Genomic DNA, 22373 nt, shown 5'->3' on the forward strand with positions numbered 1-22373 from the left:
TATCATATGGTTCTTGTTCTTTCTTTTATTAATGTGTTGTATCACATTGATTTGCGGATGTTGAACCAACCTTGCAGCCCTGGAATAAATCCCACTTGGTCGTGGTGAATAATCCTTTTAATGTACTGTTGAATCCTATTGGCTAGTATTTTGGTGAGAATTTTTGCATCTGTGTTCATCAATGATATTGGTCTGTAGTTCTCTTTTTTGATGGGATCCTTGTCTGGTTTGGGGATCAAGGTGATGCTGGCCTCAAAACGAGTTGAGAAGTTTTCCTTCCATTTCTATTTTTTGGAACAGTTTCAGGAGAATAGGAATTAGTTCTTCCTTAAATGTTTGGTAGAATTCCCCCGGGAAGCCGTCTGGCCCTGGGCTTTTGTTTGTTTGGAGATTTTTGATGACTGTTTCAATCTCCTTACTGGTTATGGGTCTGTTCAGGCTTTCTATTTCTTCCTGGTTCAGTTGTGGTAGTTTATATGTCTCTAGGAATGCATCCATTTCTTCCAGATTGTCAAATTGGTTGGCGTAGAGTTGCTCATAATATGTTCTTATAATTGTCTGTATTTCTTTGGTGTTAGATGTGATCTGTCCTCTTTCATTCATGATTTTATTTATTTGGGTCCTTCCTCTTTTCTTTTTGATAAGTCTGGCCAGAGGTTTATCAATCTTATTAATTCTTTCAAAGAACCAGCTCCTAGTTTCATTGATTTGTTCTATTGTTTTTTTGGTTTCTAGTTCATTGATTTCTGCTCTGATCTTTATGATTTCTCTTCTCCTGCTGGGTTTAGGCTTTCTTTCTTGTTCTTTCTCCAGCTCCTTTAGGTGTAGGGTTAGGTTGTGGACCTGAGACCTTTCTTGTTTTTTGAGAAAGGCTTGTACCGCTATATATTTTCCTCTCAGGACTGCCTTTGTTGTGTCCCACAGATTTTGAACCGTTGTATTTTCATTATCATTTGTTTCCATGAATTTTTTCAATTCTTCTTTAATTTCCTGGTTGACCCATTCATTCTTTAGAAGGATGCTGTTTAGTCTCCATGCATTTGGGTTCTTTCCAAATTTCCTCTTGTGATTGAGTTCTAGCTTCATGGCATTGTGGTCTGAAAATATGCAGGGAATGATCCCAATCTTTTGATACCGGTTGAGACCTGATTTAGGACCCAGGATGTGATCTATTCTGGAGAATGTTCCATGTGCACTAGAAAAGAATGTGTATTCTGTTGCTTTGGGATGAAATGTTCTGAATATATCTGTGATATCCATCTGGTCCAGTGTGTCATTTAAGGTCTTTATTTCCTTGTTGATCTTTTGCTTGGATGATCTGTCCATTTCAGTGAGGGGAGTGTTAAAAGTCCCCTACTATTATTATATTATTGTTGATGTGTTTCTTTGATTTTGTTATTAATTGGTTTATATAGTTGGCTGCTCCCACGTTAGGGGCATAGATATTTAAAATTGTTAGATCTTCTTGTTGGACAGATTCTTTGAGTCCTTCCTCATCTCTTATTATAGTCTTTGGCTTAAAATCTAATTGATCTGATATAAGGATGGCCACTCCTGCTTTCTTCTGATGTCCATTAGCATGGTAAATTCTTTTCCACCCCCTCACTTTAATTCTGAAAGTGTCTTCGGGTTTAAAATGAGTTTCTTGTAGGCAACATATAGATGGGTTTTGTTTTTTTATCCATTCTGATACCCTGTGTCTTTTGATTGGGGCATTTAGCCCATTAACATTCAGGGTAACTATTGAGAGATATGAATTTAGTGCCATTGTATTGCCTGTAAGGTGACTGTTATTGTATATTGTTTCTGTTCCTTTCTGATCTACTACTTTTAGGCTCTCTCTTTGCTTAGAGGACCTCTTTCAATATTTCCTGTAGAGCTGGCTTGGTGTTTGCAAATTCTTTCAGTTTTTGTTTGTTCTGGAATCTTTTAATCTCTCCTTCTATTTTCAATGATAGCCTAGCTGGATATAGTATTCTTGGCTGCATGTTTTTCTCGTTTAGTGCTCTGAATATATCATGCCAGCTCTTTCTGGCCTGCCAGGTCTCTGTGGATAAGTCTGCTGCCAATCTAATATTATTACCATTGTATGTTACAGACTTCTTTTCCCGGGCTGCTTTCAGGATTTTCTCTTTGTCACTAAGACTTGTAAATTTTACTATTAGGTGACGGGGTGTGGACCTATTCTTATTGATTTTGAGGGGGGTTCTCTGAACCTCCTGGATTTTGATGCTTGTTCCCTTTGCCATATTGGGGAAATTCTCTCCAATAATTCTCTCCAATATACCTTCTGCTCCCCTCTCTCTTTCTTCTTCTTCTGGAATCCCAATTATTCTAATGTTGTTTCTCTTATGGTGTCACTTATCTCTCGAATTCTGCCCTCGTGGTCCAATAGCTGTTTGTCCCTCTTTTGCTCAGCTTCTTTATTCTCTGTCATTTGGTCTTCTATATCGCTAATTCTTTCTTCTACCTCATTTATCCTAGCAGTGAGAGCCTCCATTTTTGATTGCACCTCATTAATAGCTTTTTTTATTTCAACTTGATTAGATTTTAGTTCTTTTATTTCTCCAGAAAGGGCTTTTATATCTCCCGAGAGGGTTTCTCTAATATCTTCCATGCCTTTTTCGAGCCCGGCTAGAACCTTGAGAATCGTCATTCTGAACTCTAGATCTGACATATTACCAATGTCTGTATTGATTAGGTCCCTAGCCTTTGGTACTGCCTCTTGTTCTTTTTTTTTGAGGTGAATTTTTCCGCCTTGTCATTTTGTCCAGATAAGAATATATGAAGGAACAAGTAAAATACTAAAAGGGTGGCAACAACCCCAGGAAAACATGCTTTAGCCAAATCAGAAGAGATCGCAAATCGTGAGGGGGGGGAAGGGGATATAAAGAGTTTCAGAAAGAAAAAAAAAAAGAAAAAAGAAAGAAAAAAGATAAAAGAAACAAATAAAAAAAGAAAACCAATAATGAAAAAATATAAAAAGGAAAAAAAATATATATATATATTAGATAAACTAGTTAAAAAACGTTAAAAAGGAAAAGTGTAAAAGTTAAAAAAATTTAGAAGGAAAAAAAAATTGAAAAAGAAAAAAAAATTAAATTAACTGCAAGGTTAAAGAATCATGGGGAGAAAGCCATGAGTTCCGTGCTTTGCTTTCTCCTCCTTCGGAATTCCGCTGCTCTCCTTGGTATTGAAACTGCACTCCTTGGTAGGTGAACTTGGTCCTGGCTGGGTTTCTTGTTGATCTTCTGGGGGAGGGGCCTGTTGTAGTGATTCTCAAGTGTCTTTGCCCCAGGCGGAGTTGCACCGCCCTTACCAGGGGCCGGGCTGAGTAATCCGCTCGGGTTTGCTTTCGGGAGCTTTTGTTCCCTGAGCACACTCCGTGGAGTTCCGGAGGATGGGAATGAAGATGGCGGCCTCCCAGTCTCCAGCCTGGAGGAGCCGAGAGCCCGGGGCCCCACTCCTCAGTGCGCCCTCAGAGAACAGCGCCCAACTGTTACCGTCACCCTGGCCTCCGGCCGCGTTCCGAGATGACCGAGCCTGTGAGCGGTTCAAGGTAAACCCGAGCTTAGACCTCACTCCTCGGCTCTGTCTCTGTAGCCGGCTTCCCCGTTCTAATACCTGTAAGCTCTGCGACACTCAGACACCCCCGATCCTTCTGTGACCCCGCGTGCACTTCACCTGGGTTAAGCCTCTGGAGCAATGTCCCTCAGCGGAACAGACTTTTAAAAGTCCTGATTTTGTGCTCCATTGCTCCGCCGCTTGCCGGGAGCCGGCCCCTGCCCCCGCGGTCTAACTTCCTGTCACTTTGGATTCACTTCTCCGCCAGTCCTACCTTTCAGAAAGTGGTTGATTTTCTGTTTCTAGAATTGCTGTTCTTCTTCTCTTCGATCTCCCGTTGGATTTGTAGGTGTTTGCAATCTTTAGAGAAGCTATCTAGCTGATCTCCCGCTACCTGAAGTAGTCTCAGCCTGCTACTTCTCCGCCATCTTGACTCCTTGGGAGTCTTATTTCTTATTTACCAATATTTCCCCCATGACATCCTGAGAAGTATTTCTTCTCTTTGCCTTCTAATTGTATCACAAAGTTGTTCAAGCTAGAAACGGCTTTAGCCAAGAGAATAAGGTCTTTATTCTATACTTTAAAAGGAAAATGTATTTTTAGGTCATGCTCCAGAATGGGTAAGTTTTAAAATTCAGCTAATCAGTATCTACTACCTACTTTCCAACTGGGATAAGAATATCACACAGTACAGTAGCAAGAAAATAATGGATTCCTAAGATTGAGGCTTAACATTCAGAAAAACACTGACAAAAAGAAAATTCTAGGGACTTAGAAGTTGAAATTCAAAGACTCTAGAATTTTACATTATGATTTATTAGGCTTTAATTGAGCAGAAATGATAAAGGCAAGGACCATGGTCAGTAATGGATATTTACAGACAGCTAACTATGTACCCTACTTTTGGTGCTTTACATTATTTCATTTCATTCCTATAGCAATTGTGTAAGGTAGGTAACTAACACTAAATGTTTACCAACATAAAAATCTGAGACAGACAGAGATTACTAAGTAAACTGGTCAAGATCAGAGCCAGTGAGTAATAAAGATGGGATTCAAAACCACTCTGTCAGCCTTCAGAATCCAATCCCTTAATGGTTATTTATTTATTTATTTTTTAAAAAGATTTTATTTATTTATTTGACAGAGAGAGAGATCACAAGTAGGCGGAGAGGCAGGCAGAGAGAGAGGAAGGGAAGCAGGCTCCCCAGGGAGCAGAGAGCCCGATGCGGGGCTAGACCCAGGACCCTGGAATCATGACCTGAGCTGAAGGCAGAGGCTTTAACCCACTGAACCGCTCAGGTGCCCCTCTTAATGGTTATTTATACTGCTACAATCAAATGTGTTGTCATAATGCTATGAGGATAAGAAGACTTTCTAGATAACTCTCTGCTACCTAGCATAACTTACCAGGTCTATTAGAAAAAAAAAAAAGTTGTTTTCTGAAGTTTCCTTGATTGAGGATGTCCACAGGAGCAGAGCAGAGCAGACTGCTAAGTACTCAGAGGCATATAAAACTTACTGGTTAGCAGAAGAGGGCCTGCTAGTGAAGGATTTTTTTTCCTTAATGATTTTTATTAAAATGTATTTTGGATATATTGAGTTAAATGAAAATACTATTAAAATCAATTTCACCCATTTCTTTTCACTTTTTAAAATGTGGTTACTTTAGAATTTAAAATTACGTAAGTGGCTTGCATTATATTTCTGTTAGATAATGCCATTTTAGATCTTTTCCCACAGAATTTTAAAAGAACAGATATATTCATGTCTGTAAAAGCATAACTACATGTATTTTCTCCCACAGAAGTAAGATCAGTTTCCTTTTCTCCTCCCTAATAAATCATCTGCACACATTTGCAATACATTTTGCAAAGACTACATGTAAAATGACCTCTTTTTAAAAAATATTATTTTAAATTAAAGATATTTAAGAGAGAGAGAGAACAAATAGGGGAAGGGGCAAAGGGAAAGGGAGAAGCAGACTGAGTGCTAAGCAGGGAACTCGATGCAGGCCTTGATCCCAGGATGGTGGGATTATGACCTGAGTTGAAGGCAGACGTTTAATTGACTGAACCACCCAGGTGCCCCTACCTCATTTCTTCTTTTTTAAGATTTTACTTACTTATTTGCCAGGGAGAGAGAGCACAAGTAGGCAGAGCAGCAGGGAGAGGTAGAGGGAGAAGCAGGCGCCCTGCTGAGCAGAGAGCCAGATGCGGGACTTGATCCCAGAACCCTGGGATGATGACCTGAGCTGAAGTCAGACGTCTAATCAAGTGAGCCACCCAGGTGCCTCCCTTTTTTTTTTTAAATGTCCATGTTGATTTCCATGATATGTAGAAGTCACACATCTAATTCCCTACTGATGAAACGCTGAGGTTATTTTTATATAAACTCGCTTTTTCAGACAATGCTACAAGAACATGCGTGTACTACCTCACACTTGGGAGTCTTAATTCCTAGAAGGAGGAAAGCTTGCTCAAAAGGTGTGAGTACTTAAAATGGTTAGAGTTGAAGGATTAGATTTTTGAAGCCTTCTTAGGTAGGGCTAAGGGATGTGACTATCCTATAGTCACTCGGAGGCCATAAAAAGACTGGTTTCCGCCCTCCCTCCCCGTTAACTCTGTAGTTTTCTCTCATTGTAAAATATTCTATAAGTACATTACAGACAACTGGGGAGGAAAAAAAAAAAAAGGAAAAAACAGTTACTATAATCTCATTCCCCACATACCACCACTTCAGGTTTTACTTTTAGTCTTTTTGGTATATGTTTTTATTTGTGCTAAATTGTAATCACAGTCCACATTGATATCAGCATTTAATGCACCTACACAAGCATTTTTCTATGTACTGCTGAGTTTTCAAAGCAAGTGTATTTAGTTAGTTCCTTGGCCAGACACTGAGGCCTTTTTCAGTCATGTCTGAGTAAGTTAGATAATGTCACTCTCTCTGGCTTTATCATACTGCCTTCTCTGTGGATGCTTTCTATTCACCAATTCAGCCAAGCTCAAGTGTCTGTTCTTGTTTTGTGGACCTGTTCAGGATGACTCTCTGGCGGCAACACAGAAGTAAATGAAGCAGGGAAGGAGCTAATGGAATGGTCTCTCTATGTTCGTTGCCCATGGGGTAAGAGGCCCCATTATGTTAGCTCACAGAAAGCTAGAAAGAATGCTGTAAACTGTGAATTAAACATACTATTCTGTTAAGCCAAGAAGTTTCCACTCCCAAGCATGTTCAGTAAGTAGCAGTGATCATTTGGGATATGGGAGAGTATAAGTCAGCTAAAATGAAATACCTGACCCTAAGGAGCTTAAAATAATGATCTTTGAAACAGGAAGACAAAGGTGGTTCAAGTGGCATAGGATAAAAGCTGAAAAAGCTAACAGTAAGGAGATGTGAGTTTCAGGGAGAAAGTGACACTTCTTTAGTACAAAAGATTCTAGTTGAAGAGAAGTGGGTAATAGAAAGGAATGTGTTCACTTTGAAAAACTTTCCCTAAATTCATTATTCACCATGGCTCTAAGAATGCTTTTCTGGTTACAGACTACAGCTAATTACTCTAAAAAGCTAAACTACTGGGACGCTTGGGTGGCTCAGTTGTTAAGCCTCTGCCTTCGGCTCAGGGCACAATCCCAGGATCCTGGGCTCCAGCACTGCACGGGTTCCTTGCTTGGCTGGAAGCCGGCTTCTCCCTCGCCCACTCCCCCTGCTTGTGTTCCCTCTCTCGCTGTGTGTCCGTCAAATAAATAAATAAAATCTTAAAAAAAAAAAGCAAAAAAAAAAAAAGCCAAACTGTTACAACTTCTTTCCACTAGGAACGCTATAATCAAAAACACAGACAATATAATAAGCATTGGTGAGAATATGGAGAAATAAAAATTTTCATAAATCACTGGTGAGAATATAAAGTGGTACAGCCACTTTGGAAAAAAACTTGACAGTTTCTCAAAGGTTAAACACAGACTTACTAATATGACCCAACAATTCTACCTAATTCCACCCAAAAGAAATGAAAACATATCCACACAAACCTTGTACATAAATGTTGGTAGCAGAATTATTCATAAAAGCCAAAAAGTGGAAAAACCCCAAATGTTTATCAACTGATGAACTGTTAAACAAAATGTAGAATATCCATAAGTGGAATATTTTTCCCCCTTAAAAGGGAATAAAGTACTAATTCTTGCTACAACATGGATGGACCTTGAAGACATGTAGTAAAGAGAATAGACACAAAAGGCCACATATTGCAGGATATTATTTTTATGAAATCTCCAGAAAAAGCAAAACCATAGAGGCAGAAAGAAGATTTATAGTTGCCAGGATCTGTAAGATGGGAGAAATATGAAGTGACTGCTAATTGGTATGAAGTTTCTTTTTGGGGTGATGGAAGCTCTGGAATTGGACAGTGGTATGGTTGCAGTTCTTTGTGAATATGCTACAAACCACTGAACTGTATATTTTAAAAGAGTGAATCTAATGCTGTATGAATTGTATTACATTAAAAAAAACTGAAGAAAACCCATCAAATATCAAATTAAAATGATTTTTATCTTATTTTGCTAGTAAGAATTGATAGTCTCCTTAAAAGATAAGCTATTTCCCTGTTTTAGCTGATGAAACCAGTAGGAAAGGAAAATAAAACAAATATTCAATAATTTAGTGACATACATACGATTTTATGATAAAAAATATTTCTGCCATACCTGTGCTTTTTTTTCACAAAGCGTATACACAGTTTCCAAATTTGGGTCATTGTGAAGTGGATGAGAATACATTCTATGCTCAAAAGCCTCCACTTTCTGGATAACTTTTTTCAGCCCTTGATCCTGAATGCCCATATCATCAATAGGATCTAATAAAGGAACACCATCAGGAAAACGTTTCTGAACTTCCTAAAACACAAAATTTAAAATTATTTTTTTCATTTTATAGACAAATAACAAATATTTATTAAGAGTAAATAAATATTTCCTTATATGTTTTTCTATGCACAAAGAGAAACATGCACTTAAAAATGCACCTCAAGTGGAGCTCAATTTTATATGCATATGTTTTTGAAAATTCCTTCTAAATTGCTGTACTATGATTTATTGATATAGGGATGTGTAAAATTTATTAATAACTCCAGTATTTAGAATTCAATAGTTCTGAATGTGGCACAACTTATGAATAAACACAGAATTGTATCTTTAGGTTGTTATAACCTCTTATTATTATAAATAATGCTGTATTTAACAACCCAACTATAAACTGTTTTTAGTTTTCTCGTGTTTTCTTTAGCTGCTTCCTAGGGGTGCACTATGGAGTGGAAAGATAAATTTTTTAAAGGGTTCCAGATCCCTATCAAAAAAAAAAATTTTTTTTAACATGATTTATAACGAGCATGTGAGTTCAGAGAAGGGACAGCTCACTGTAGAGGCTAGTATCCCCCTGGGACCCCTTCAGGGTCTTCAATAGGCCTTAAGGGTAAAATAGGATTTGGTATGTTAGGGATTAAAAAAAAAAAGGTTATCCACATAAAGTTCTGTAAAACTGTCAGGAGAATTCTTCAATTCAGGAAGCCTGCCTATCTAAGGACCACAGCTTATTCCTACTCTAATGAAAGCGTCCTGTTTATCTATCTGTTTTCTCAAATTCTAGTACAGAGCCTTTGCAGCATAGTAAATATTAATCCAAGTATTTGTTGACTAAATAAATGACAAAATTCCTTTTCTTCCCCTACTGGAAAATAAAATTCTAGAATGTCATAATTTTTCCTACTGAAAATAAAACTATTTCATTAATTTATTAGCTACACTAAGAAATGGTTAAAAGTCCTGGCATATGATTTTATACATAAAATTCTGAATACAGTCTAGTTATTTTCACTCAACAAATAATAAAGCAAAACATATTTTGTATAAAATAGTAGCCATGTTTTCCTCCATAAGATCTCCTTTAGTAACTCGCTTTGTTGGTATATTCAAGAAGTGGACAATCTACACAAAGATCTGCTATTATTTTTTATTAAAAAGAACTGCAACTGACAGCAGTGTTTATAGTTTTTTTTTTTTGAAAGAAAGCGATACATTTTAAAGCATTTAAGTTGTCTTGCTATAAATCCTACTTATATTTACATGAAACTTACGTTTAAATTTGTAAAATTAACACACATACCTGTATTGATTTTAAAACACTCTGTCTATTATCCACTGGTCGAAGGTCTTTAGGAATGTAAAGCCTAACACTGCTGATGGCAGACAGGAGGTGTACCAAAACTGGAACAACCTACCAAGAAAAAGTTAAAGAACACTACAATTAAAAATGCACATTTTCAATCTCTGCCATTTCCTAAATTTAGCTTGAATCCTTAAAACGAAGCTGCATTTACAATTTGTGACACACATAGTAGTTGATAATAATCACTGTGGAAGCTTCTATCTTATTAGAAGCTATACCTGAAAACTAAAAAATAATTCAACCTCTAAATAACAGGCAAATAAATGGTACCTAAACATAACTCATTCCTGCAATACAGAATTCATTTTCACGTCCTCATTTACTGGCATTTTTTGAACACCTTAAGGTACAATAACACTACAAAGGAAGGAAAGACTCCTGGTTTAGCTTTAGATGGCCAAGTAAGGTTCATGTAAGCTCTGGATGGGCCAGAATGAAGAGCAGATGAAAAAAGTATTTCAACCAGAAGAAATAGTATACTCCATTAGACATAACAAAGAATCACCGATCTTCAAACTAACTTTAATGCTTTCTCCTGACAAGAATACCCTTCCTTCACCATCAAATATGACATTTTGCTTCCTTTAAGTATGCTTCCTTTAAATGAGGGTATCTGTACACTGAGAAGTTAATACTTTCAAAGTCCAAATTCATATTTTAGTAATTATTTATTAAATATTATTATTAAATATTAACAAATATTAAATATTAAACAAGTGCCAACAAATCTGTATATACCAAAACTAAAATATCAGCACAGATCATACTCAATAAACAAAGAGAAAAGGTATCTGTTAAGTGTTAATAAGTGAAAAAGATGAAGAATGAAAAAATAGAGAATGCCATTTAAAGGGGATAAATACAACTTCTTATCTGAAAATGACCAAAACAATAATAAACAAACTGTCCATTTTATTTTCTCAACTGCCATATGTGCTTTTTCTCTTTCCAGATAAGATTTTGGGGGGTTTTAGAGGGTGTGTTTTTTCTTTCTGCCTTCCTTGTTCCTCCTCTTAATTTAACATTTGAAATTAATTTGCAGGTAACCTGTCACTTCACCTTAACAGCAAATACTTTATCATGTGTCTTCTAAGAACAAGCACATTCTCCTGCATAGCCACATATATCATAAAAATTTAACAATAATACATTATCATCTAATATATAGTTCATATTCAAATTCCCCCAAATGGCTCATTAATGTCCTTTATGGATACTACTACCACCACCACCACTTTCAGATCTGGCATCCAGCCAAAGATCATTTATTGCATTTAGCTGTCAGGTCTCCTTAATCTTTTAAAATCCAGAATACTCCCCACCTCTTTTGTTTTTATGGGTTTTACATTGTCATATAATTTCAAAGGTAAAAGTTACAAAAACAGAATAAAGAGCTCCTATATGCCTTTATTCAGATTCACCAATTATTTACATTTGCCCCCTGTGCTTTATCATTCTCGCTCCACACACACACACACACACCACAGTCACAGTACAAGTATTAAAGAGGGAAATTTAATGTTGATATGATACTGTCTTATCTATGGTCCATATTAAAATTTCACCTACTTCCCTAATACTATCTTTTATACTTCTCTCCTTCCCTCCCACCATTCCATGCATCCAAACTAGGATGATGAATTAAATTCAGTTGTCGTAATTCTTTATTCTAGTTTAATCTGGAACACTTCTCAGTTTTTCTGTGCTGCTCAGGCTACTGACATTTTTGAATGAGCTAGTTGTTTTGCAGAATGCCTCGGAATTTGAGTTTCTTATAAGGAATCATCAGATTCGGGGTACGCATTTTTGGCAGAGGTGAGGTTTTCTGTTCTTCTCATCCACTGATCAACATTACTGGTGATACTAACTCTTATTACTCAATTCAGGTGGTTATCTCTAGCATTTTCTACTGTAAAGTTACTACTCTCCCCTTTACAATAAATAAGAAATTCAGGGTAGACTCATACGTTGTAAATATCCCATTCCTCACTAAACTTCCAACTCACAAGTTTCAGCACCCATGGATTATTCTTGCCTGAGTTCATTTGTGGTAGCTGCCTAACAGTGACTTTTCTAACAGATTCATTCTTTCTATATTTTATCTATCTACCTACCTACCTAAGTATGGATTTGTGGATGCTTACTTTTATTTGATTATAATCCTTTAATATAACTTTTATTCTCAAACTGTCAATTTTGTTTTTAAATGAGACATTATGTGGGCTAAACTGGCTTTAAACCACCAGTTTGTGACCCATGCAAATCCTAGATGCACTGTTTCAGTGGAAAGAGAACACTGAAGTGAATGTACATAATCCAAAATGGCAGAAAACCTCAAAATAATTCACTTGGCTTTAGGCAGGAAGTATACGCTTTGTGTATTTCAAGCTGAATTCATTTAGCACAAGTATTTGAGAATTTCCTTGAAAACAAAATAAACACCATACAGAAAAGACTTGATTCAGAAGCAAGTCAGAAACTGCTCAATTTCTAATGTTTCCCGTAATAAACATTATCCAAAAATGGTCAACTCATTCTCATTAATGGTTATTCTCATTAATGACAAGAAAGACACCACAAAAGTCCTCCAACAAATGTCTCCTTAAGTACAAGGAAAGGAAGATTCTACAACTTAAGTTTTGTAAATAAGAAGTTAAATGCTTAAAAACCAACTGAATAGTTCTCATGATAAATCTCTATACACAGAGATCTAAAAACATAATACTTGCATAATGTAATTCATGTAATTTTCTAACCCTACTAACCTTATAAAGTAACTTAGAATTCAGACTTATCATAATATAAGATTGGTTTATATAAATCCAAATAATCGTGTGGGTAATTATTGCAAACTTGTTAAAATACCATAGCAGGAACAGACCTTTCCAATCTTTTCAAGCTCGCCATAAATCAATTTCCCCTTTTAAGATAAGCAAATAATAAGGTAGAAAGATAATAAGAGAAGTCGGGAACTTTAAGTGAATACAGTCTAAACAAGTTTCAGGCAATGCCATTTCTTCAAATCAAGGCTATTAACTAAAATGTGATTTTTAAACTTTTCATCCAGGAAAGGTATTTTTATCTTATTTTATTTTTTGAATCAATGAAAACCAATTTTTTGAACCAATGAACCAATGAAAGGTATTTTTTGAACCAACTACATTTTAATCAAGTCCAGGCAAAGTTATTTAAACTGATGTGTTTTATTAAATTTTAGATTTTTAAAAACTAAATATGTGTCTTGATCTAATTTTCTTCCCAGGATTCTGGAAATTAATCAAAAGCTTGCAGCAATCTAAGAAGCATTTAAAAAGCTAAATTTGGTATCACACACACTCCCAAGTTAAAGGAAAGAAAATAACTGTGGAAATCCCATTTCCTACTCATATCTCATGTAAAGGAAATTTGGTTCAAACCTACCCAGGCTACATAGTAACTGCAGTTGAGAGATGAAATTTCCTTATAAATTATCTGTGGAATGATTTCCCTGTGTCCAGGATTCCTATTCAAGATATTAATTTATAAAAGCAAACAATATATATGTATTCCATCTCTGACGCTACAGTCCTCCTCTTTTTTGTACCTTTATCATTTAACCACATATAACAGAACCTACTTCTTTTTAAAAAGGGACATTTTGAGGTGCCTGGGTGGCTCAGTTTGTTGGGTGTCTGACTCTTGGTTTTGGTTTGGGTCCTGATCTCAGGGTCCTGAAAGCAGACTCCAAGCTTAGCATGGAGTCTGGACTGATTTTCTCCCTCACTCTGCCCTTCCCCTCACTCATTCTCTCTTTCTCCCAAATAATGAATCTTTAAATGAATCTTTAAAAAACAAACAAACAAACAAACAAAAAAGGAATGTTTCATGCTCTGTATATGTTGCTTCCATTGCTACAAATGCAATTCTTGTCTGAAAATATTTCTACAAATCAGGTGAATTTCTTAATACTTCTTTTATAAAACCTTTACTGATCTCCCTCCTCAAACACACTCTACCCGTCAGAGGATGCATTTCTGATGTTCAGCAAGTGGAACACAAAATATTCCCCCATTAAGCTGTAAACCCCTTGAAACCAGAGACAATATGATATATATACTTCATGCTAACACACCTCCCCTTAATTTCCTGAAATGAACTGAATAAAAAATTTTAAAAAAGTCAATTATACCTCAATCAAAAAAATGCTATAGACACAGTTTGTCTAGGATCCAATGACGTCTAACCTGCACAGGCTATTAAACTGAGACAAATCATGATTGTGAAGTACTATAAAGTTTCTTAGTATCTTTAAGTAAAATGGGAACAGCTGCTAGGCTTAAAATCTGAGCCTAAAAGCAAGACAGACAACAAACACGTTTTCCTTAAAATGCTAACTCTAATGAATTAGTCATTAGGTCATTTTCTTGGAAGAATCTAAGGGTTCTCTGGAAAAGAATACCACGATTTATCATGTCTGCCATGAGAGAAAAAGAATGCTGACATGTGTGCCACGTATATGCCATTCCAAGTTGTAAAAACTTTGAGAACAATAACTATCTGCTAAATTGTGGGAGTTTTACTCTCATTTACAGTTAAGCAGTCAATTGTAAAATAAACATTATGGAAAAAATCATACAAGTTTCAATGGTGCTGGAATTCTATGGAACAAATTTTAAGACCGAGGACTAGAAACTAAGGAATAGCTGGGATTCAGAAGTATAAAATTATACTCTTAATTATTATTTTAAAACATTTAATAATGAACAGTCTCCTTAAATACTGCCAATTCTGGATTCCATTGTCATCTGAACTAATCCAAAGTAGCAGCCCTCTGACTCTGCAGTGGCAGATTTTAATTTTGATAAATCAAAGCTTATTATGACATATATTATTACAATGACATTTCCTAAAAAATCTAGGAATACACCACATACTTAAAACAATGTTTTAGAATAACAAAATTCCAGTATATCAGCCTTCAAATACTTATGTGCCATCTTAAGAGAGAAAGCAGCAGAAAACTTATTTGAAGAAATAATAGCTGAAAATGTCCCTAACCTGGGAGAGGAAAAGGGACATGAGGGTTTAGAAACCACAGAAAACCACAAACAAGATGACCTCAAGGAGGTCCACATCAAGACAGACAATAAGCAAAATATTAATATAATTAAAGATAAATGAGAGAATTTTAAAAGCAGCAAGAGAAAAGCAACTAGTAACATACAAGAGAAACCCCATAAGGCCATCAGATAATTTTTCAGGAGAAACTTTGTAGGCTAAAAGAAAGTGGCACGATATACTCAAAGTGCTGAAAGGAAAAAAAACCCCAAAACCTAGAATATTATTCCCAGCAAGACCATGATTCAGAATTGAAGGCAAGAGAAAGAGTTTCTCAAACAAACAACCCCTCACAACCCTAAGTCAAGACCTAAGCTGAGACCAAGAGTCAAACACTTAACCAACTTGGGCCAACCAGGCAGCCCAACAATTATAAATTTTTTATGCATCCAACACAGGAGCAGTTACATATATAAAGCAAGTACTAAGCGACACAACTGGAGAAAGTGATACAATAGTAGTAGGGAATTTTAACATTTACATCTATAGATCATCTAGAGAGAGAATCAATCAGGAAACTGTTGCTTTGAAAACATAGACTAGACAGATATATACAAAATGTTTCATTCAAAAACAGCAGAATAGAACATAATTTTCAAGTGCACATGGAATATTTTCCAGGACAGATCATGTTAGGCCACAAAACAAGTCTCAATAAATTTAAGAAGGCAGAAATCATACCAAGCATCTTTTCCAACCACAATGGTATAAAACTAAAATTCAATTAACAAAGAAAAACTGGAAAAAGCATAAAGACAAGGAAACCAAACAACACGTTACAGAACAATTAATGAGTCAACAAAGACATCAAAGAGAGAATTTTAAAAATACCTTGAGAAAAATCAATACGGAAACACAACAATTCAAAATCTTTGAGATGCATCTAAAGCAGTTTATAAGTTTATAGTATGATATAGGCCTATCTCCAGAAACAAGAAAAATATCAAATAATCTAACCTTATGCCTAAAGGAACTAGAAAAAAAAGTAAACAGTTATATTAGGAAAAAAGTTAGTAGAAAAAAAAAAAGGTCAGAGTGGAAATAAGTGAAATAGAGTCTTTAAAAAACAACAGAGAAGGGCAATAAAACTAAGAGCTGGTTCTTGAAAAGATAAACAAAACCGATAAACTTTTAGCCAGACTCATCAAAGACAAAGAGAGATAATTCAAATAAATGAAGTTAGAAATAAGACAGAAGTTACAACCAACACCAAAAAATAATGATAATAGAGTAGTCCAAAAATTATATGGCAACAATTGGACCATTTTTTTAAAAAGATATTTTTTATTTATTTGAGAGATAGAGAGAGAGGTCACAAGTAGGCAGAGAGGCAGGCAGAGAGAGAGGAGGAAGCAGACTCCCTGCTGAGCAGAGATCCCGATTCGGGGCTCGATCCCAGGACCCTGGGATCATGACCCGAGCCGAAGGCAGAGGCTTTAACCCACTGAGCCACCCAGGTGCCCCCAATTGGACCATTTATAAGAAAGAGATAAACTAGAAACATACGATCTTCCAAGAGTAAATCGAGAAGAAACAGAAAATGTGAACAGACCAACTACTAGTACTAAAATTGAACTGATAATCAAAAAACTACAAACAAATGAAAGTCTAAGACTAAATGGTTTCACAGGCACATTATACCAAATACTTATTTCCTTATTTTTGTTTTTTTAAGATTTTATTTATTTATTTGACAGAGAGAGAGAGGGAGAGATGGAGAGAGCACAAGCAGGGGGAGCAGCAGGCAGAGGTAGAAGCAGGCTCCCCTATGAGCGAGGAGCCTGACATGGGGCTCGATCCCAGGACCCTGGAATCATGACTTGAGCCGAAGGCAGACACTTAACTAACTGAGCCACCTAGGTACCCCATTATTCCAAACATTTAAATGAGAGTTAGTATCTATTCTTTGTCAAACTATTTTTAAAAAATTGAAGAGGAAGGAATGCTTCCAAATTCATTCTATGAGTCCAGCATAATCCTAATTCTTAAACACACGAAGACACTACAAAAAAAGAAAATTACAAGCTTGTGTCTGTGATGAACACTGATGCAGAAACCCACAACAAAGTATTAGCAACTGACTTCAACAATACATTAAAAGTTATCATTCACCATGATCAAGTGGGATCTGTTCCAGGGATATAAGGATGGTTCAAAAATCCATACATCAACCAACATGGTACACCACATTTACAAAAGGATAAAAGCCGTATCATTTCCACAGGTGAAAAAAACATGTAATAAAATACAACATCTGTTCATGATAATAACCCAACAAAACTGGTATATACCTCAAAGTGATATAATACACGTAACAAAACCAGCTAACACTATTCTCAATGGTAAAAAGCTGAAAACGTTTCCTCTAAGATTAGGAAGAAGGAAAACATGACTACTATTGCCACTTTTATTCCACATAGTATTGGAAATCCTAGTCACAGCAATCAGACATAAAAATGAAATAAAAGGCATCCAAATTGGGAAGAAAGAAGTAAAACTGTCACCATTTGCAAATGACACAGTATTATATATAGAAAGCCATACTCTACCAAAAATTGTTAGAATAAACAAGTTTAGTGAAGTTGCAACAGGATCAATATTATCTGTTATGCTTCTCCACAGAGATAAACTGTAAAAGAGACATTAAGAAAACAATCCCACAGAGGGCACATACCTCAATATTATCAAAGCCATCTATGAAAAACCCATCGCAAATATCATTCTCAATGGAGAAAAACTGAAAGCATTTCCGCTAAGGTCAGGAACACGGCAGGGATGTCCGTTATCATCACTGCTATTCAACATAGTACTAGAAGTCCTAGCCTCAGCAATCAGACAACGGAAAGAAATTAAAGGCATCCAAATCGGCAAAGAAGAAGTCAAACTATCACTCTTCACAGATGATATGATACTATATGTGGAAAACCCAAAAGACTCCACTCCTAAACTGCTAGAACTGGTACAGGAATTCAGTAAAGTGTCAGGATATAAAATCAATGCACAGAAATCACTTGCATTTCTCTACACCAACAACAAGACAGAAGAAAGAGAAATTAAGGAGTCAATCCCATTTACAATTGCACCCAAAACTTTAAGATACCTAGGAATAAACCTAACCAAAGAGACTAAGAATCTATACACAGAAAACTATAAAGTACTCATGAAAGAAATGGAGGAAGACACAAAGAAATGGAAAAATGTTCCATGCTCCTGGATTGGAAGAATAAATATTGTGAAAATGTCTATGCTACCTAAAGCAATCTACACATTTAAAGCAATTCCTATCAAAGTACCATCCATTTTTTTCAAAGAAATGGAACAAATAATCCTAAAATTTATATGGAACCAGAAAAGACCGCGAATAGCCAAGGAATATTGAAAAAGAAAGCCAAAGTTGGTGGCGTCACAATGCCGGACTTCAAGCTCTACTACAAAGCTGTCATCATCAAGACAGCATGGTACTGGCACAAAAACAGACACATAGATCAATGGAACAGAATAGAGAGCCCAGAAATAGACCCTCAACTCTATGGTCAACTAATCTTCGACAAAGCAGGAAAGAATGTCCAATGGAAAAAAGACAGCCTCTTCAATAAATGGTGTTGGGAAAATTGGACAGCCACATGCAGAAAAATGAAATTGGATCATTTCCTTACACCACACACGAAAATAGACTCAAAATGGATGAAGGACCTCAATGTGAGAAAGGAATCCATCAAAATCCTTGAGGAGAACACAGGCAGCAACCTCTTCGACCTCAGCCGCTGCAACATCTTCCTAGGAACATTGCCAAAGGCAAGGGAAGCAAGGGCAAAAATGAACTATTGGGATTTTATCAAGATCAAAAGCTTTTGCACAGCAAAGGAAACAGTGAACAAAACCAAAAGACAACTGACAGAATGGGAGAAGATATTTGCAAACGACATATCAGATAAAGGGCTAGTGTCCAGAATCTATAAAGAACTTAGCAAACTCAACACCCAAAGAACAAATAATCCAATCAAGAAATGGGCAGAAGACATGAACAGACATTTCTGCAAACAAGACATCCAGATGGCCAACAGACACATGAAAAAGTGCTCCACATCACTCGGCATCAGGGAAATACAAATCAAAACCACAATGAGATACCACCTCACACCAGTCAGAATGGCTAAAATTAACAAGTCCGGAAAAGACAGATGCTGGCGAGGATGCGGAGAAAGGGGAACCCTCCTACACTGTTGGTGGGAATGCAAGCTGGTGCAACCACCCTGGAAAACAGCATGGAGGTTCCTCAAAATGTTGAAAATAGAACTACCCTATGACCCAGCAATTGCACTGCTGGGTAGTTACCCTAAAGATACAAACGTAGTGATCCGAAGGGGCACATGCACCCGAATGTTTATAGCAGCAATGTCTACAATAGCCAAACTATGGAAAGAACCTAGATGTGCATCAACAGATGAATGGATAAAGAAGATGTGGTATATATACACAATGGAATACTATGCAGCCATCAAAAGAAATGAAATCTTGCCATTTGCAACGACGTGGATGGAACTAGAGGGTATCATGCTTAGCGAAATAAGTCAATCGGAGAAAGACAACTATCATATGATCTCCCTGATATGAGGGAGAGGCGATGCAACATGGGGGGTTAAGGGGGTAGGAGAAGAGTAAATGAAGCAAGATGGGATTGGGAGGGAGATAAACCATAAGTGACTCTTAATCTCACAAAACAAACTGAGGGTTGCTGGGGGGAGGGGGGTTGGGAGAGAGGGGTGGGGTTATTATGGACATTGGGGAGGGTATGTGCTATGATGAGTGCGGTGAAGTGTGTAAACCTGGCGATTCACAGACCTGTACCCCTGGGGAAAAAAATATATGTTTATAAAAAATAAAATTTAAAAAAAAAGAAAAAAAAAAGAAAATCCCATTTGCAATTGCACCAAGAAGAATAAAACATCTAGGAATACAGTTAACTAAAAAGGTGAAAAGTGCCTGTACTTTTTAAAAGTGCCTGAAGACTATAACACAGCAATCAAAGAAAGAGAAGATGACACAAATAAAGGATAGATATACCATACTCAAGGGCTAAAAGAATACTGTTAAAATGTCTATACCACTCAGGGCATCTGAGTGAGTCAGTTTGGTTAAATGTCTGCCTTCAGCTCAGGCCATGAATCTGGGATCCTGAGATGGTAGTCCTGTGCTCAGAGCAGGGTCTGTTTCTCCCTTTCCTACTGCCCCTCCCCCTGCCTGTGCTCTCTCTCAAATAAATAAAATCTTAAAAAAAAAAAAAAAAAAAAAGGAAAGGAATACCACTCATAACAATCTGCAGATTTAATGTAATCCTTATCAAAATACAAATACGATTTTTTGAAGAACTAAAACACACAATCTTAAAACACACATAATCTTAAACACAAAGATCTTGATGCAGAATCAAGTCAAATAGCCAAAGCAATCTTAAGAAAGAAGAAAAAAGCTGGAGCTCAACACAATTCCAGATTTCAAACTACACTACAAAGTTATATAATCAAAGCAGTATGGTACTGGCATAAAAAATACCCAGATCAATGGAACAGAACAGAGTTCAGAAATAAACCCACCATTAAATGGTCAATTAATCTAAAAAAAAAAAAAAGAGGTAATCAGAATGTATAATGTGGAAAAGAGAGTTTAAGTGACAAACAGTGCCAAGAAAACTGGACAGTCACATGCAAAAGAATTAAACTGGACTACTTTCCTATACCGTATAAAAAAATGAATTAAAGACCTAAATACAAGACCTGAAACCATAAAAACTCCTAGAAGGAGCGTTTGGGTGGCTCAGTTAGTTAAGCATCTGACTCTTGGTTTCAGCTCAGGTTATGAGATGGAGCCCCATGTCAGGTTCTGTGCTAGTCGCAGAGCCTGCTTCAGAGTCTCTCTCTCTTTCTGTCCCTCCCCCGCCCCCACTCACATTCTTCTGTAAAAAAACAAAACAAAACAAACAAACAAAAAAAACCCCAACAATTTTAAAACCTTCTAAAAGAAAACATAGGTACTGTTGCATTAGCAATTCTTTTTTTTTTTTTTTTTTTTTTGGATCAGGCTCCTCAGGCAAGGACAACAAAAACAAAAATAAAAGGTTCTACATTAAACTATAAAACTTTCACAGGACAAAGGAAACCATCCACAAAATGAAAAGGCAATCTACTTGATGGGAGAAGATATCTACAAATGATATATCCAATAAGAATTAATAATAATAAAAAAAGAACTCATAAAACTAAATACATATACAAAATCTGACTAAAATATAGGCAGAAGACCTGAAAAGACAGGCTTCCAAAGAAGATATTCAGAGAGCTGACATACACATGAAAAGATGCTCAGTATTACTAACCATCAGGGAAATGCAAATCAAAATCACAATGAAATATTGCCACCCACCTGTAAGAATGGCTAGTATCACAAAATTAAGAAGTAGGTGTTGGTAAGGATGTGGAGAAAAGGGAACCCTCATGCACTGTTGGTGAGAATATAAATGCATACAGCCACAGTGGAAAACAATGTGGCAGCTCCTCAAAAATTAGCAACAAAAGTACCACATGATCCAATAATTCCACTTCTGAGTATTAACCCTAAAAAAAAAATACACTAATTTGAAAAGATCCATGCACCTCTTTGTTAATCGTAGCATTATGTGTAACAGCCAAGATAAAAAGCAATCTAATTGTCCATTAACAAATGAATGGATAAAGAAGATGTGTTACACATACACACACAGAGTAATATTACTCAGGCATAAAAAAGAATGAAATCTTGTCATGTGTATAACAACATGGATGAATGCGCAACACCATGGTTATTATGTTAAGTGAAATAAATCAAAGATAAATACCTCATGATTTCACTTATATGTAATATCTAAAAAACGAAAGGAACAAACAAACAAAACCACACACACACTCATAAATACACAGAACAATTGGTGGTTGCCTGAAGCTACGTGGGTGAGGTGACAGATGAAACATGTGAAGGGGATTAAAAGATAACAACTTCTAGTTAGGAAATAAGTCACAGGGATGACAAGTACAGCATAGGGAATACAGCCAATAATACTGTAAAACTTTGTATGATGGCAGATGGTCACTACACTTATTGTGGTGAGCATTTCTAATATATAAAAATGCTGAGTCACTATATTGCAACCCTCAGATTACTATATTATGTCAACTATACTTCAACTAAAATTCTGTTAAAAGCACATGTAAATTAAATGGTTTCAACTAAGGAAACTTATGCAGGATTTTTAATTATCAAATTTCTGCTTCAGTATTTCATAGGAATACAATAAATAGGATGAAGTAAAACTGTAACGTTATTTCATCACAAAAATGATAAAATATCATTACAGTTCAAGTAAAATCCAACTTCATGTGAAAATTTATATTATTATATTCTCTTTATCTTTTACTTTATCATTATTTACCTGACCAAAATTTGATAATAGAAGAGAT

At 36.1% G+C, this 22373-nt stretch overlaps 1 protein-coding gene across 2 annotated transcripts in view; it reads right to left on the reverse strand.

The window, feature by feature from the left end:
• MTREX (Mtr4 exosome RNA helicase) overlaps positions 1-22373 on the reverse strand; it is a 111146-nt gene that overhangs the window by 22087 nt on the left and 66686 nt on the right. For both annotated transcript variants that reach the window (XR_004381753.1, XM_032850489.1), the window contains exons 20-21: positions 9724-9834; positions 8271-8459 (exon numbers count right to left, since the gene is read on the reverse strand). Coding sequence is in view for 1 of the 2 variants with exons in the window: in XM_032850489.1 (XP_032706380.1) it covers positions 8271-8459; positions 9724-9834 (300 nt within the window). In the remaining variant the exon portion in view is untranslated. The remainder of the gene's footprint in view (positions 1-8270; positions 8460-9723; positions 9835-22373) is intronic.

The sequence above is a fragment of the Lontra canadensis genome, unplaced genomic scaffold, assembly GCF_010015895.1.
Source record: "Lontra canadensis isolate GAN:19392208 unplaced genomic scaffold, GSC_riverotter_1.0 scaffold4, whole genome shotgun sequence".
NCBI lineage: Eukaryota > Metazoa > Chordata > Mammalia > Carnivora > Mustelidae > Lontra > Lontra canadensis.